We start from the raw sequence: 16470 nt of genomic DNA, 5'->3' as shown, positions 1-16470 counted from the left end.
ACGGCCATTCTTCATTATCCGGGGATGTTTGAGGAGGGGGCAAAAGGGTGTGGGTGAGATATGGGGGTAGTTTCAGACAAGGTGCTACGAAGTAAAGGTCTTTACCCTCGAAGAAAATGTAAGAATTTTTCTTCTCAGAGAGATCACTCACAGAACAAGGTATTTTTGGCAATTTATCGAACTTGATGTTACAATATGTACCTACATAGATATTTGTATCTTTAAATAATTTTCCTTCTCATCCTCTTCCATTTCGTCTTCCATTCAATCCATATGACCAAAATAGATAGATTTCTTAATTTTGTTCTGTCTCAAGACGTATAACAAATACAGTTATGTGTATAAAATAAACATATTTTTCCTCCCGAATTAAAAAATATAGAATGGAAAAAATATAAATAATATTTCAACAACCAGCTACATTATTTGAAAATAAGTAGGCGGTAAGGTGGGATGTCAAAATTGATAAATTTGAAATGGATTCTGGAAAATTCTATAACCGACTTTTTCTATATATGGTTCGTTTGGTTTGCTTTTCGTTTTGGACTTGTAAACGAAATAAAGATGCTTCGTCGCCATAGATTAACGGATCGTCGTATTTTTTTCAAAGCGATAGTAGGAGGGCCGGCAATCGACACAAGTTACTTTCTGTCCCAAAAAATATATGATTTCATCGGTGTTTTCGACTCGATGGTAGAAATCCTGAACAAAGAAATCGAGCGCAGATAAGTCTGCCTTATTATGTAGTAGTTGACCTAATCACCCACCATTCTTGAGGTCCTGGGTTCAAACCCCGGCAGGGTAGAGTGAAACATTGATTTAAAATGCTGTTCAAACTGCAGTATTTAATTGTTTCTGGACAAGGGTCCTAAAGCGTTAGATGTCGTTAAGGGAGGAGGCATTTGGCAATTTTCGGACACGATGCGGTGTATGCAAACTTGATTCTGCGCGCCTTCTGGTATATTATATTTGTATGTCTCTCATCTAAGAGATAGGATTTTAGAAACAATTTTACAATTTAAATAAAAAAAGTTTACCTGTAATATATGTGTTCCTTGGTGCTGTTCAAATAGTTCTAACGCTAAACCTGCGGGTGTTCTTCTGTTTTGGGCACCTGAAATAAAAAATAATAATTATATATTGAAAACATTAACTTTGTAGTCAAACAGTTTATTAAGTAAATGAACTTTATATTTGAAGCACTAACCTATATTCGGCTTTCTACACAACTAATAATATGGGAACATTGTTAAAAAATCACAAAGACAAAATCCATAAATATTATAAATCTGGGATATAACAACTAAATTGTAATGACTGGGATTTAATCCACATTAGAAAAACTAAAAAAAACTTTAATTTTAGAGTAAAAGAACACTTAAGATGCTTAAATAATAATAATTTAACTGAATTCGCAAATCATCTGATAGAAAATAATCATAACTTTAATGAAGACACTGGATTAAAAGTACTTCATGTTGAAAATAAAATATTAAAATTAGACAACTTAGAAATCTTAGAAAAAAAAAGCGATTTATAATAAGAAAATAATAATTAATAACCCGATAAACAATATTTCTTTTAGTCCTCTTCTGTCTAGCTTCGAAAATATTGATATCAAATTACCACCCGTGTAAGGAAAAAACGACTTGATTTATGGGGTCCACGTGTAGTATTTAGTAAACGCGATAAAAATAAAATAGAAATCAATTCATTAGTTATGTAAACCTTGACGAAGAAGCTTGTTTGCTTTGAAACCGGTAGGTGGAAAAAAAAAATAGTGGTTGAAAACAAAGTTGTTTTATTTAATTTATTAAGTGTTATCAAATAATTGTACACAACCACATAGTGACTTTTCTATGTCTACCGGTATCAAGATGCACCCTTCTCTTCGTCCGGACACGAATTACACCAACATGCAAATCCCACTATACATCATTACAATAGAAATTGCGTAAAAATATGAAACCAGCTTGCTGATTAACACAAACGCAGTTTTTTTTCGTTTAGTATTTTTGTGCAACTAATCGTTAAAGTCTATGGTAGGATTTCCACGTTAGTGTAATTAGTGTCGAAGAGACGAGTACGTTTCGAAACCGGTAGACATAAAATAATGAGTATTAGATACATGAGAAAATAGGTTATTGGATATATCTTTAGAAATATTTTTTTATTCATCCATAAGGCCACTTAAACCCGCCAATGACAGGTCATAAGCCCTGTAAATGCCTAGACTTCCATATTCCCTTCTTAAAAATGTTTTCCCTCTCTGTTGAAATAAATTTAAAATATGAATACCCTAGGGAGGAAATCCAGCCAGTCTGCAAGGTGATAGTCTTGCCCGTGAGGGTCTTTACGAAGATCTGCATGATGACGCCGTATACTACGTATAAATAAAAATAAAAATAAGTAAAAAATAAAATAAAATGAATACCCTAGGGAGGAAATCTAGCCAGTCTGCAAGCATTTGGACATACTCAAACATTGTTAAATATTGAATCAACTGCTCTACAAATGTAGAGTTTATATTATGTTTTTGTTCTTTTAGTGTGCGTTTTATAATAAAAATAATAAAGGTATACATAAATTAAATATGAACATAAATACGTGGTGTTTAAAACTGTCCGAATTTTAAAAAAATTATCTCTGTATATTAAGTCTTCTTTGTATATTCTCACATGTAAAAATATATATAAAAAAAGTATATTGTTAGTGTCCTCGGCATGGGTAACCCCAGTGAAGTCACATTATTTGTATTATTAATCATTGTTTGCTTTGGAAAAAAAAAAAATATATATTTTAAAGGTAACCGATATACATTATTTGCTAATACGGGTAAGGAATGAGGCTGCATAAGATTTTTTCATCACAAGTATGCAATATTTTATTGATAAAAAAAACTATATTGAAATTGTTGCGTTCATATTTTATTTCATTTGAGCTTTTTTGCGGCAACATCACACAATGAGTTTGGTTCCAGCAACTAACTGTACCCGATGTAACGAATAAAATTTCCACGAATCTGCACTACGCGTAGCTACGTAGTCACGAGATATGTATTGAGATACGCAATACATGAACATAATCGTATACACGAACAAGCGTGTGTTACTGCTAACACGGGTGGATGTATTTTTGTATGTATGGATATAGGCATCAAATCTCTTTGTGCGTAATGTCTCGTTCTGTTGTCTGCCACTATTGTAGAGATGAAGACGTTAGCGAATTAATAAAGGTATGTAAAAAAAATATGAGTCACTAAAACGTCTCTGACTTAGTGAGAAGGTAACTAAAATTATAACAAGCTACTAAATATAATAAATAAACGCTATGAAATTCATATAAAACAACTGATACGTGCGTATTTCACGTCGATCCTCCCAGGAATCAAACCCAAAACCTCAGATACGGTAAGGAACTTGGTTGAGCCGATAATTTTTTTAAATGTATTTTAGCCAAAAGAATCATATGTAAGTAGATACTGGCTAATTTTGGCTTTGTGAAGTTGTCACGCCTGACGGGACATTTTGTTGTTTGGCAACACTGCTTGTCCCCCGCGCTCTCTTCGCTTTTTCAACGATGTTCGCACGCTTTTCGAACTGTTGAAAAATATTTTTCGCTATTTCACCGTAAAAGTTAATTTGACTAGACGCCTAAACTCGCACAACCCCGCAAACATTTTATCATCCATCGCCATTCATTATTATCCGCCGCGCCGCCTCAAGACTTCAGCTAATTCTGTGCCTGCAGTTTTCCTGACCACCAGTTTCCCTGATTGCGTGAGCTGATCGCCGACAAGGAAGAAGACCCAACACCAGGTTAGTCAGTGTTATTACATATTGATTTTCTCTGGTTTAAATACATCTTAAAAGATTGTTGGCTGCATAATCCGCTAGCTCATATTGTCAGTTTTGGAGAAAATAATTTAATTGTTCGCTATCACAAATGTAATTAAATCGCAAAAGGGGAATTCTATTTACATGAATTCACCACAACTGTTTAAAGGCCTAGTGTTTTTCTTTAGTTTCGCATATTCAGCAAAAATAAAATATTTATTTACAACAACAAAACCAAGAAATTTTTAAAGACAACCGATGCAGTGACCTATGCACCACTGGATGCGGATAAACAACGATTAACATTTTTAGTTTCACTTTTTATGGACTTTTATTTAAGACAATTTAAAAATGGCATACATTCGAAATTTTTTATAGGTAAATCATAAGGACCAAAAAAAGCTTATATTCTTCCTTGTTCTAAACTAGGATACGATGTTAAGGAAAATATTATATTAAATATTATAATATTAATACATTATATGGTTTTGCGATCTCCACCGAACTGAAAGTCCATAAAGATCGGTGTCTTAACAAAGAGAAGTAATCTCTTCGGATCGTCTTTCTGTAAATGATATCAGATCAAATGTATTTTAATAAATATTAATATTTAGCTTTGTGTTAACTTACGCCGCTTTTGTATTTTATTATGTTATGTTTTTAAGTTATTATAAATCTGAAGTGTGTTAAAGTCGAGACGGCATTCAAAAACAAATTAACTTGATAAAATCGGTGCCACTTTTTTATTATTTGAAAAGTATGTGTTTTACAAATTATCATTAGTATAATGACGTATGATAAAAATACACATTATTTGTATACTAGCTATATCTAAGATATGGAAAATATGACGTTGCTTAAAAGCATTGATAAATCAATAAAAAAAAAACGATAGAGCATATCACAATACACATGAAATAATTCTATATACCGTAAAACTCAAATCATCCAGATAAATTTATTTATTGATGTATACATATATTTGTGTACCAGACGTTATCCGGATATGCAGACATCCGCATAATAGTATTAACTATTAAATTAAGGCAATGTTTTAAAAGAAAACGCCAAATTGACTATAATATCACTTTTTTATTGCTTTTAAATAATATTGCGAATTGTAATCATATTAAAAACACGCCCAGCTAAGTTAATTGCCCTTTTTTATTTGTATTTAAAACATCTCTTTTGTTTTTTTATTTCCCGATTACGTTCCGAATATTTGGTAATCCGGATGACTGGAGTTCGGATAAACGGAGTTCTACAGCACATATTTCCTGAATTCATTGAAATTCGTTACCATAGATACGACACTAGTTGGCAGCTGTAAAAAAATGTTCTTAGAAATATAACTAATTATTCACTGATTCCGTAAATTAGATTGTATTTATGAATAAAACGATAATCTGTTTTGTATTTTAAAGTCTTAGTGCAGTTAACGCATTTTTTCAGCACATATGACCACATGTTAATACGTAGCGTCACGTCTGATCATGATGAAATTTAGTTAGGGAAAAAATTATGGGAAGGCAATTGCCCACGAATTGAAATGCCATTTTCTTCGCGCTAGTAACGTGTCTACTTATTAATGTCATTGGGTCAGTCTGTATATTATAGTGCCATAGATCGGATATGCATTATTTAAAAAACTACGAAATTTTGTGGAAAAAAAAACGTAATTTTATTTTTTAATTTTATAAATATAATTATACATTTTTAGCACCTCATTAGGTCAGGAGGCCCAATTATAGGGATGAATTACAAAAAAAAACACACAGGCATAATAAAAATTACGAGAATCGCAGCTGGGCCGCGATTATGAACGGCTATCTTCATCGGTATATACTGAGACGCTAAAAACTAATATCGATTTTTTTGTATGAGAGTGTGTATCTTTGTATGAAAATTCAAAGTATATTCGTCAGTAACCGGTAATTGAACATGTTTAGAAATAAAAATTGTAAACATCTTCCATTTTTCATACAAAAACCTTAATTTTACTTTGCAGATAAAATTGATGATAAATTTTAACTTCCCATCATTCCGAGCGCGAGTCAAGCGCAACAACCACTACACCACGGAGGCTGCCAATATGAATTTTTACAAATTTCATGTCAATATTGTCTGAAATCGAACGAACGACTTGTTGCATGGCAACAAAACGTTTTCGGGCCAGTTGCATATTGAAAAATTAGTTCCGTTTTTGTCAAAATGGTTAAATTTATTGCATAAAAAAAGGAAGATTCAACATTTTATTTTACCCGTTTCAACGAAAACGCAAAAATTTGACAATATTTTTTTTCCTTAACTGTTTGGTGCACTTGGCTGTTAACCATTACACCTCGACGGGTAATCATTAAACCACAGCCGTTTAAATAAAACCATCAACTAATAAACATTTAAGGAGAAAACGTGTCTATTTTGTAATGAAATAAAACGCAATTTTCCAAAGAATCTGTTTGAATTAAGCGGCCAAAAAAAATTTGAGGTAAGTAAGTACCTGATGATTTAATAAATATACTTGAAGTATCATTTGTCACATTCACATATGATTTTCTCAACTAATTTCTACGAAATTGAACAACAAAATACGTGATCAGACCTTTGTTCCAGTTAGACTTCATGAATGAACAACTAAAAGAAAAACAAAAATTAATATGTTACGCAACGCACGTCCAAAGATGTCATTTCTTTATTAGGGCCTGGTTTCGTGTTATGCAGCGTCCGGTTTTATCTTCCCTAAAATCTTTAAATAAGAATGGAACGAGAGCTCTTTTGTTTTAAATAATTATGCGTGTTTTTGTAGGCTCCGTTTGCAACAGGAGAGATATAAAAATATGTCAAACTCAATAATTGAGTTCGTGTAAAAAAAGGGCTTGGCCTAAAGTATTTAAACATTTTTTTAAACGATAATTGAAAGCACAATTTTATCAAGAATGTAATAAAAAAAATAAAAAACGTGATTTAAAATGCTCGTGATTAGTTTCTTTCGTAAATAACTTTTAAATTACTAGAAAACAAATTTTACTTAAATGCTTTGTCTTTATATGGAGTACCAATGTACGTGGGTTTAGCCGGTCCAAAAATAATTGTATTTTATTCATCAACATAATTTCCCCATCCGCAATAAGCGGTGCATAGGGCGCTGCATTAGTATTCCAATGGCAGCGTATCTAAAACAATTTTACCGACAATAAACAAACATAGGTAAAACAATAAAGATAATAAATTATTAGTGATCATTATTGATGATGAATTATTTGAAAAACTTTATTATGCATTGACGCACTGATTTTAACTGTATTGCGATAATTATAACAATTAAGGAAGGCACACATTTTGAACTTTTTCATATACTATAAACAGTATTATTGGTGGAGGACATAATAATTTTCACATTCCACTGAATTAAGTGTAAAGAAAATGTCAAAAAAATATTATCCAAAAACGAAATTTTTCATTTTTATACACATGCTTGGATACTGAAATACATACATAAAAAAGATAATGTTTAGTTAAAATATATAACAAACAATTATTTAAATAGGTGTATTTTTCTGATATTTTCACATCATATTGGTAGGTAAGCTAAACTTTAAAAAAAAGCAATATTTATGTTAAAAATATTGTTATCGTACAGGAATGGAGTCGGTTAATATATCTACAATTGCCCAGCAAATAACAGGGTTGTAATAAGCAAACGGGGTACAATGTTATGTATAATATTTTATTACAATTTACCCCTATAATAAAACGTATACAAGGGTTAACCATCCCAAATTTGGTGGTGTGTTTATCTGGCATCTATTTTACTAGCGGTAAAGAAAGGGTTGCTCGGTAGATATTAAATAATATCTTTATTTCAATGAAAACTCTTAGAAAAACAGAATAAATAAACTTAAATTATATTTTCATTTCCACATGTATGTAATAACATCCTTTTTTAAACTATGCATGCGCCATTGCGTGATTGAAATAAATATTTTTTATTCGATTACTGAATGGAAAATATATATACATATATATTTTTTAAATTGTGCAATTTTTTAATTTTTTTTTGAAAACCAGTCTTAATATTAATTAACACCGTGATTATATAAGCCACAAAATCAAAGGATTTTTTTATCTATGACAAAAACTTAAAAACATTCTATTATTTTTAATTAGTTTTTCCCATAAAAATCAAATACGTTAAACCAAAATCTTTTGTGAGTTTTTTTAATGCTAATATGTTTTTTTATGGTTCGATTTGTAAAATACCTAATCTGTTCTACTAAAAAAGCCTCTTAATAAATTTGAAGACGGATTGCGCATTATTTTCAACACGACATAATGCAACATGGTAATATTTAATAATATCCAAATCTAAGTGCAGAAGTTCTAGATTTAACCCACATTAAGAATCTACTCAGTTGATAACATTCAATAGATATTTAGAGAAAAATGAAAAGCCTCTTTAAGAAGGGTTTGAATATGTAAATCTAGATAAAATAAAACTATTCCAAAAGTCGAGTAAGGCAAGAATGCAATTATGTATATTCAATCAACGCGTTAAAATATAACCTTTTTATGTCGTCGTTAGTTGGTAAGAGTGTTTTCTAGAACATGAAATAATTTTGTATAATCTCGACGCAGAGAGAAAACACTTTTGAGAAGAGAATTTAAAAGTCTGAGTAAATATAATTTCTTTATCAAACTGGGCAAAATAAAAAGTACAAAATGTAATGGAACAAGCTATTCCTAAAATTAACCTTAAAAAATAATAACAAAAACACAATTTTGTTTCATATCACGATTTCTACAGTAGCAGTCATAAAAACAGTCATAAAAACCGTTTATAAAAATAAACAATTTAATTAAATATATGAATCTGAGTTTAGGAGTAGCTGCATTTCCTTTAATAGAGTTGATATTCCACGTGCGCGTTTCGGTACACGTGCTACGCTTCATCTAATCTCTCTTGATCTTATCTTGCGTAGTTAGATGTGTTGTGTTATTTGTTTTGTATGGAAATTCTTAGAAATTTCGGTTGCTTTTGGTGGTAGATACTGCATACGAAAATTTGAGTATCGTTTGTATTTTTAACAAATCACAACAGAAATGAAAGAATTATTAGAAAATTTAGAATTCTATGCTTTACAGGGAGATAGACTATCGGTAAAAATGCACAATAATAAAAAAAGTTACATTTGTTTTATATTATATATTTACGCATTTCAATTGTATAGGAAATGATTTTATCATTCGATTTCACTCTCTAAAAAAATAATGGTTTGACATAAGCACCATATTTGATCAAAATTGGTTCAAATTTCCTAATGATGCGGATTTCGTAACACAATTTAGTTATCAGTAGTTTAAACATGAAATATATAAGTATTATAGTTGAACATGGCTTTTATTACACAAACTTATAGGTATACGAAATGTGCAAAAATTTAAATTAGGTTTGCAAATACGACATTATGAAACTGTAACCCACATAAATTTTCAATTTAGTAGATACCGATTGAATATTTTGTGCTTAAAAATTGTTTAGGTACTGCTTTGTGTTTGTATGTTTCATTATATTTAAATTGTTATTTGAATAAAATATAATAAAATAAAATTTAATCTGTAGATGGGTAATAAGCGAAAAATAGCGACAAGTCAAAACTATGTTATTGATTCTAGCATTCGTTGGTCTATTTTAGAGAGATCGAGCAAACACGTAGACCACAGTTATTTGATATTTTGTTACCGGAGAGTAGCCACTAAAAAAATTAAAATAATAATCAATCCATCGAGATTTCGCAGTGTCGGTCGTGTGGATTTGGACGGTATGTAATGAATGGGTCATGAGGCTCATATTTTTTATTTTTTAAAATTATATATTTACTTGATTTGGCTTGACATTTGCTAAAAAGATTCCCGTGTCTAAAAGAGGTATTTGCGAAATATAACCAGAACCCTGGACGAGCATTTTCGACTCCTGCAAAAGAAAATTTAGTGAATATTAGTCGGCCTCATAGTGTACTCGTAGGTACTGGTTAAAGCGTATGTCAGCCACGAAATAAAAAAATAATAATACACTGAGAATCAATCCTTGTGTAATTTTATAGTGCCTTGTATATTTGCATGACCGTCAAGTTTTTTTGTTATGTTAATTTTTAAAAAGTATCAATGTTTCTGATTTATTTAAACTTTTTTTATTTAATGTATTTTGTTAACAAGTACAATTTTAATATAAGTGGTAGATATTTAGACAAAATAACATTAAAAAAACGAAATGAAATACCAGTTCCAAAAATTGGCAAGGTCTTGTGCTTGGTTTGGGATTAACTAAATCATAAACTAAAATACAATCATGAGTTTTTATATGAATAGCTATTAAAGTAGCTTTTTTTATAATATATTTTCTTTGTAGTTTTGAAAAAAAAGGTTTGTTTGTATATAACTGATCCATCCGGCTGTTATTTTTTATTAAAATAATTACATAGTCGATTCATGTTTTTATATCTGTAAATTCTTTGTTTTTATAAATTTGTGTAATATGTAATGTGTAATATTATCTTATATAAATTTGTGTAATCTATCTGTTTTTTTATAAAAAAAAATTGTCCGTATTAATTTTGAAAAATATACTTTTAAATATAAAAACAACACGATGATAAGATGGAAAAGAAAAATAAAGTTGTTATTTTTGAGTTTCTGACTAAAATAATACAGACAAATTCACATACATAATATTTTGTAAATTAAATATTTCAATATGTCACAAGAAACAGTTAATTAAGCTAGTTTACAAATAAATATTTTTAATTTCAGCTTGAATTGACATTGTAGCAATACGACAATCTTTAGTTCAATTTGCAAGATGTTAATAAAGTTAATTCCTATGTGTAAAGAAATATAATATTTTTGTCTAAAATGTTACACTTTAAAAGTATACTTTTATTGTATTATATTACAAACTTTAACAAAAGCAGTTTAAGCGTTTAAATGAATAAAATTAATCATTCTACAAACTTGTAATAAATTATATTATCTATAGGTATAGTCCGCATCAATTTCTTAAATAGGATTTTGTTTGTCCGACAGTATGAAAGTATTCAATGATCTCTGTTCAAATAAAGCTCGGAATTCCTTAATCAACTTTTACCCCTATCTAGGAAAATAATGAAGTCTTTAGGATAGTTTTCCGTTCGCACTTATTCTCATTTCTCACCCCTATCTTTGCTAAATTCAAGCGCACTACCTCTGAGTCAATTGGAAAAACGATGATCATAAAAATGTGTGCACATTGTATTTGAAAAAGCAGAGTTTCATTGAAGTTGTTTTGATGCATAAGGGAATTTTATTTAAGTATTTCAATGAATCTACAGTTTGGCGTGCGAAATCTTACTGAGAATTCAGTAAAAAAAATCAATCAAGAAATTACAATGCATCTTTTCCTGATTATTTTAGCTATATCTTTATATATATATATATATTCATTTCACATTTACCTGTATATACTAAACTAAGAGTATCAATCCAAACTCACGAAAAAACCATTCAAATTCTGAAATTTTTCACTTCATTATAATTGTACTGATAATGAAAGCAATTTTCCATTTCCCATCCAGAGACATTATTTATGAGATATTGATAGGAATACAAGAAATTTGGAAATCACCCCAGGGTGAATGAAGGGTTTAGGAGATTAGTATATAGAATTTTGGGATGTTAACCCTTCAGCTGACGACTTCATTATTGGCAAGGGATGATTCACAAACGTATGAAATAAATTAAGTGTAATACGTAAGTATTAATTTTTATTGTTTTGTATTTATTTTTTTATTTTTAGAAATTGAACCCAGGGCCTCGTGTATGGTGGCTAGGCATGCTAACCATAACACCACAAGTCAAATATTATAAAATTATCGTAATAGAAATCGGTTGAAATGAGTTAGAGAGTAAGTAGTTAATTTTGTAATTATTGTATTCTCAGTGAGTTCTGCCGATTGATCCGTCGATGGTAAGTAAACCGGAAATCTTCCTCAACTCTTTTATCATTGGTCGATTCATATGAACAAGTGACTTTTAACCGCGCGTAATAAAACACAAATAAAAATTGACTGCAGCAATTTCAAAGCGAGTCTGTCTAAATATTTAGATACAAGGACAATATATCACCCCTAGTAAATGTTTATGTGTATAAAATGATTACAGATCACTTAAACCAGTCAAAGACTAATTATAAGCCGCATCAAGACTTTGATATTTCCCTCTCAAAAAGTTTGAACCTTTCAGTTGTAATGTAATAATTCGGTAGTCAGATGGCAGAAGGGACTATTGTAATTTTCAAAAATGTTCAGGGGAGGTGAAATAAGACTCAATTCAAGACTTTCATCCATAAACTATAATATTTTTGTACGAATTTTTAATAATAAATTACTATTCTAAACGATTGTGTTTTTTTTTAATGTGTGTTTACTCATATACTGATCAAACCTTTTGAAAACTAAAAAACAGAAATAAATGCAGATGGCCCCTTCTTCCATCTGATTACTGAATTATATATCTATTTTGAGGTGATTAATGATAATGTTTTGTATGTGCTTTGTAAAACATCCTATATAAATATCACGTGGCAATAGAATTAAAACTATTTTAAATGGTTATAGCTAAAAGACTAAAAAAAACAATTTATTAATAAGTAGGAACAAAATGATTCCAATTCAATTAAGTTTATTTCCTTTTCGGTCTCTTGAGGATTCTTATTGGAGGAAATAATCAAAACTACCCTAGGGCGGCAGCGGGGGTAGTGAAACGGCCTTCCGATAAGCAGATAATATGGCCTCTGTGTCCACTCCAAGTAAGGGGTTTATTGTTCCCAGTTTTCTTATGGGATTATGACCAACTGGTCAAGTGGTTTCATAATTAAATCATAGTTCCGGAAGCGTTTGGTCAACAGGAATAATAATTGGAAATTGAAACACCTGCGCTCATGTTTTTATTATGATTAAATTATGAAATTCTATACCCACCCTAAGTGTCAAATTTCTGTAAATACAAATTGAGTGGACAAGGGCAACCTCTCCAGGCTCTTGCTAGAGCATATGGAACATGCTCGACGAAAGCTTTCCCGGTACTAACAGGCTTCTCTCCTTTAGATTTGGAGGTCCAGTGATGATCCACGAATTTTAACTTAAAAAGGGAGCGTTTCTACATGACTGGTGGCGTCCATCTACACCCGACTGTATGGCAGGGGCAAATTGTATGCCGCCGGTATAATAATATAGAAATCGTTCCTCAATTTTTTTTGCAAATAAAAGCTTCAAATGTCATTTAAGGATTTCCAGTGCAGTGAACAGGTTGATTTTAAATTGAATACGAGGTAAAATGAATTTATTTTATAGGTGCTTAAATAAAACTTGGTAGTCAGATGGAAAGAGGACCATCTGCATTTTTTCTGTTCTTTAGTTTTCAAATATTTTGATGAGTAAATCAGTAAACACACATAAAAAAACACCATAATTTGAAATAGTAATTTATTATTAAAAAGTAACACAAAAATATTGTATGGATGAAAGTCTTGAAATTGAGTCTTATTTCACCTCACTCGTCGTATTTTCCAAACTTGGCGCCTTTAGATTATCATTTTTTTACCTCCCCAAAGGCACATATGGGTGAGATTAAATTTTCAGAAATAGGTTCTGAAGGAGAGGAAGGACCTGGTAGGAGAGTTCTTAGAGGGAGGCGTAAAGAATCTTGTACCACGGCTCACCACATCCATTGAACGGGATACGATACGAGAACGTCAACAAGTGTATCAACAATGTACTGTATTTTTTTTTTACACATTTTCTAAAAAATTATAAAAATCCAGTACATTTACTTTCTGAACATGCCTCGTATATTGTGTCATTTAGAAGGTTTGTCAGTATCCCGACGATAAACTAAAATTACTAATAGATTAAGGTCTTAAAGTATCTAGTCTTGCAATTTTGATTTTGAATATGCAGATATTGACTTCTGATGACTTCGGATGATATTTTTCATTTAATCATAGTAGACTCATGTATTCGACCGTTTTCGTGATCATCACAAAAGTTTTTATTGACATTTTATTCGAAAAAATTAAATGGTTCATTCTTCATATGCGTCTTTCTGACGATTTAGCAATTTTTCCCTGTTTGGAATCCGTGAAAATCAGTTCAACGCCATCAAGCAGATCAATCAAATGAAATTATGTGTCATTAAAACAACATTTCTGATCAATTAATGCATTCGTTGGTTAAATTATCACCGGATAAATACCGTTTAATTGAGCCGTTGGCCATATTGAAAATAATACTGGAAGAAAGTATTTTATAATTGATACTTAAAATCAGCAGTAAATAATTCAGACACGATTTAATTGACTCTAAGCGTGACTCATTAAATAAATAAGGTAATCAATGATTCATAGACTTTTAGTACTTAGACAATATACGAAATGAAAAGAACAAAATTAAAATTAAGAAATGTAATTGGATTACGGTAAATAAGACCAATTCTATTGTTTTTGGTGATGGACAAACAGATTGTTCAATTGATAAAGGGTGAAATTTCAATTGCAGTAGAATTGATTTTTCATGTGGATTCTAGCCGTCGAAAATAAATTGAGGTATAAATCTTTGGGCAATCGAAATAAAACTAATTTTTTTGGCAATGAAGACGAATAAAAATGGATGGGGTAAAAGTATATTAGAAAAGGCCGTTATTAATTGGTTACGTAAACACCGCGAGATTGATTTAAAAAAGCACATTGATCTGTATATTTTATACAAATAATATTTAGTGTAAATATGGTTTAATCATAGTTGGATTGTGTAAAGAGGTAATTCTGTGACTGAGTTTAAACAGTAAAATGACTATAAATATTATTTTTATAAATATATTGTTTTTTCGTGCCGATATTTTTAAATTAAAAGCGTACCCGACTATCTGACAGTAACAAACAAATTAGATACTGGTTTAAAAACATCAGCGGTGTTTTCAGTAAACCAAATCCCCAGTAAATTGTTAAAACAAATGCACATTTAGCCTTTGTCATAATTTGTAGCATATCATGTCACACTGGAAATAAAGATATGCTAGCAGTGCCTACTAATAGACTGCAAAAAATCAATCATTCTTTTGCCTCAAACTGCATACCATTTTACAACAAGGTACCTCTGAAATTCGGGCTTTGCTAATAAAAAAAAATAAGATTTCGTCAAGCACAGCCTGTTTGGAAAGAGCTACCATAGAGTCGAAGATTATTTGCAGGACGAGACAGCTTGGCATTAGATTCGTGATTTTCATTTTAATTTATTGATTTTAGTTTGTTGATTGAAATTGTGTTCTTGATTCAAAATTATTCGTTTGATAGGTTCAATTGACTAATTTTTAATATTAAAGATTTAAATAAAAAGAATAAGCAAATAATTATTATTTATAATATGTTACCTGTCTGCATCAAGTTGTATAGTAAACACTAAAATGACACTCCAATTGCAGCGTATCGGTTTTATTTGATACATGAAGAAAATATAATCAGTTTTACGCATCACATCCAGTCCAGGGACTAGGGAATATAATCCGGTTGTAAATCAAATCAAAATAATCCGTCAATTAAAAAAAACACGCAAAAAGGGCCTATATTATGGTAGATATAAATTCTTACGTTTACTTATATTTGACCGTTAGATCCAATGAAAAACTTCAGCCCTACGGGAAATTACATGCAATAAGTGTATTCTTCCACGCGGTAAAAATTGTAACCTTAAATTGTACAGTAAAGTTTCCTGAAAACGTTCAAAAAATTTTTCAATAAAAACGAACTACTTTGAATGATGTCACTGGTTCATATAAATCAATATATTTTTGTATTTTTTATTTCCTTTTTTCATTACCACAAAATAAAAAAGTACCTTATAATCTTTTACAGAATGTTTTCTTTCCTCTTTCTTATATTACTCAAATATATTATACCTGTCTATTTATTATGGGAGCAAAAATTCATAAACATTTCTTATAAACCCACGAACAGGCCATGCCTTTGTGGAATTTTTTGTTTACTATTTTTACTGTCAATTAGTATTTCATCGCTTTGTAATTATCCTTTATTTTTTTAATACTCTGTTTTACCCTTAATGTCGTATAAAAAATAAAAAAAATGTATATTGTAAAAAAACAAAAAAATAAACCTACAATATGAGAGTTATGGAAGATTTCTGGTTTGCTTGCCGTGGATGGACCAATGGGAAAAACTGATCGAGAATACGCAGAAAAGAACCTCTGACATCATACGCGGAGTTATTTCAGAAATACAAAACTACAAAAATCGTATCGCTGATAATACGATATACAAAAATTGAAAAAATAAATTTTGGCCTTAGTCTATTAACAAATAAAAAAAAAAATAAAAAAAGACTGAACTTTCACATTACTATAGCATCCACCCAAGGTATGTTAAAAATTAAACAAGAAAACTTTTTGATTAGGTTTTCAAACATTTTTGGTTCTGAGTCAAAAGTAGAGACAAAATACAACGAAAATATTTTCATTGCGGGTATTTCGTTTCAGGAAGTTTTGTCTATGCCAGTATTGCCAGGATGCGGGAAGATAGTAATATTATAATATC

The 16470-nt window shown here is 30.3% G+C and overlaps 1 protein-coding gene across 1 annotated transcript in view; it reads right to left on the bottom strand.

The window, feature by feature from the left end:
• trh (PAS domain-containing protein trachealess) overlaps window positions 1-16470 on the bottom strand; it is a 169187-nt gene that overhangs the window by 81274 nt on the left and 71443 nt on the right. Inside the window, exon 3 of the mRNA XM_088227024.1 lies at window positions 1038-1114. Within this exon, the coding sequence (XP_088083150.1) occupies window positions 1038-1114 (77 nt within the window). The remainder of the gene's footprint in view (window positions 1-1037; window positions 1115-16470) is intronic.

The sequence above is a fragment of the Micrasema longulum genome, unplaced genomic scaffold, assembly GCF_059751315.1.
Source record: "Micrasema longulum isolate JH-2025_06_02 unplaced genomic scaffold, ASM5975131v1 h1tg000485l, whole genome shotgun sequence".
NCBI classification, from domain to species: domain Eukaryota; kingdom Metazoa; phylum Arthropoda; class Insecta; order Trichoptera; family Brachycentridae; genus Micrasema; species Micrasema longulum.
The sequence above is the reverse complement of the archived record's forward strand: the minus strand, read 5'-3'. Positions and strand labels throughout refer to the sequence as shown.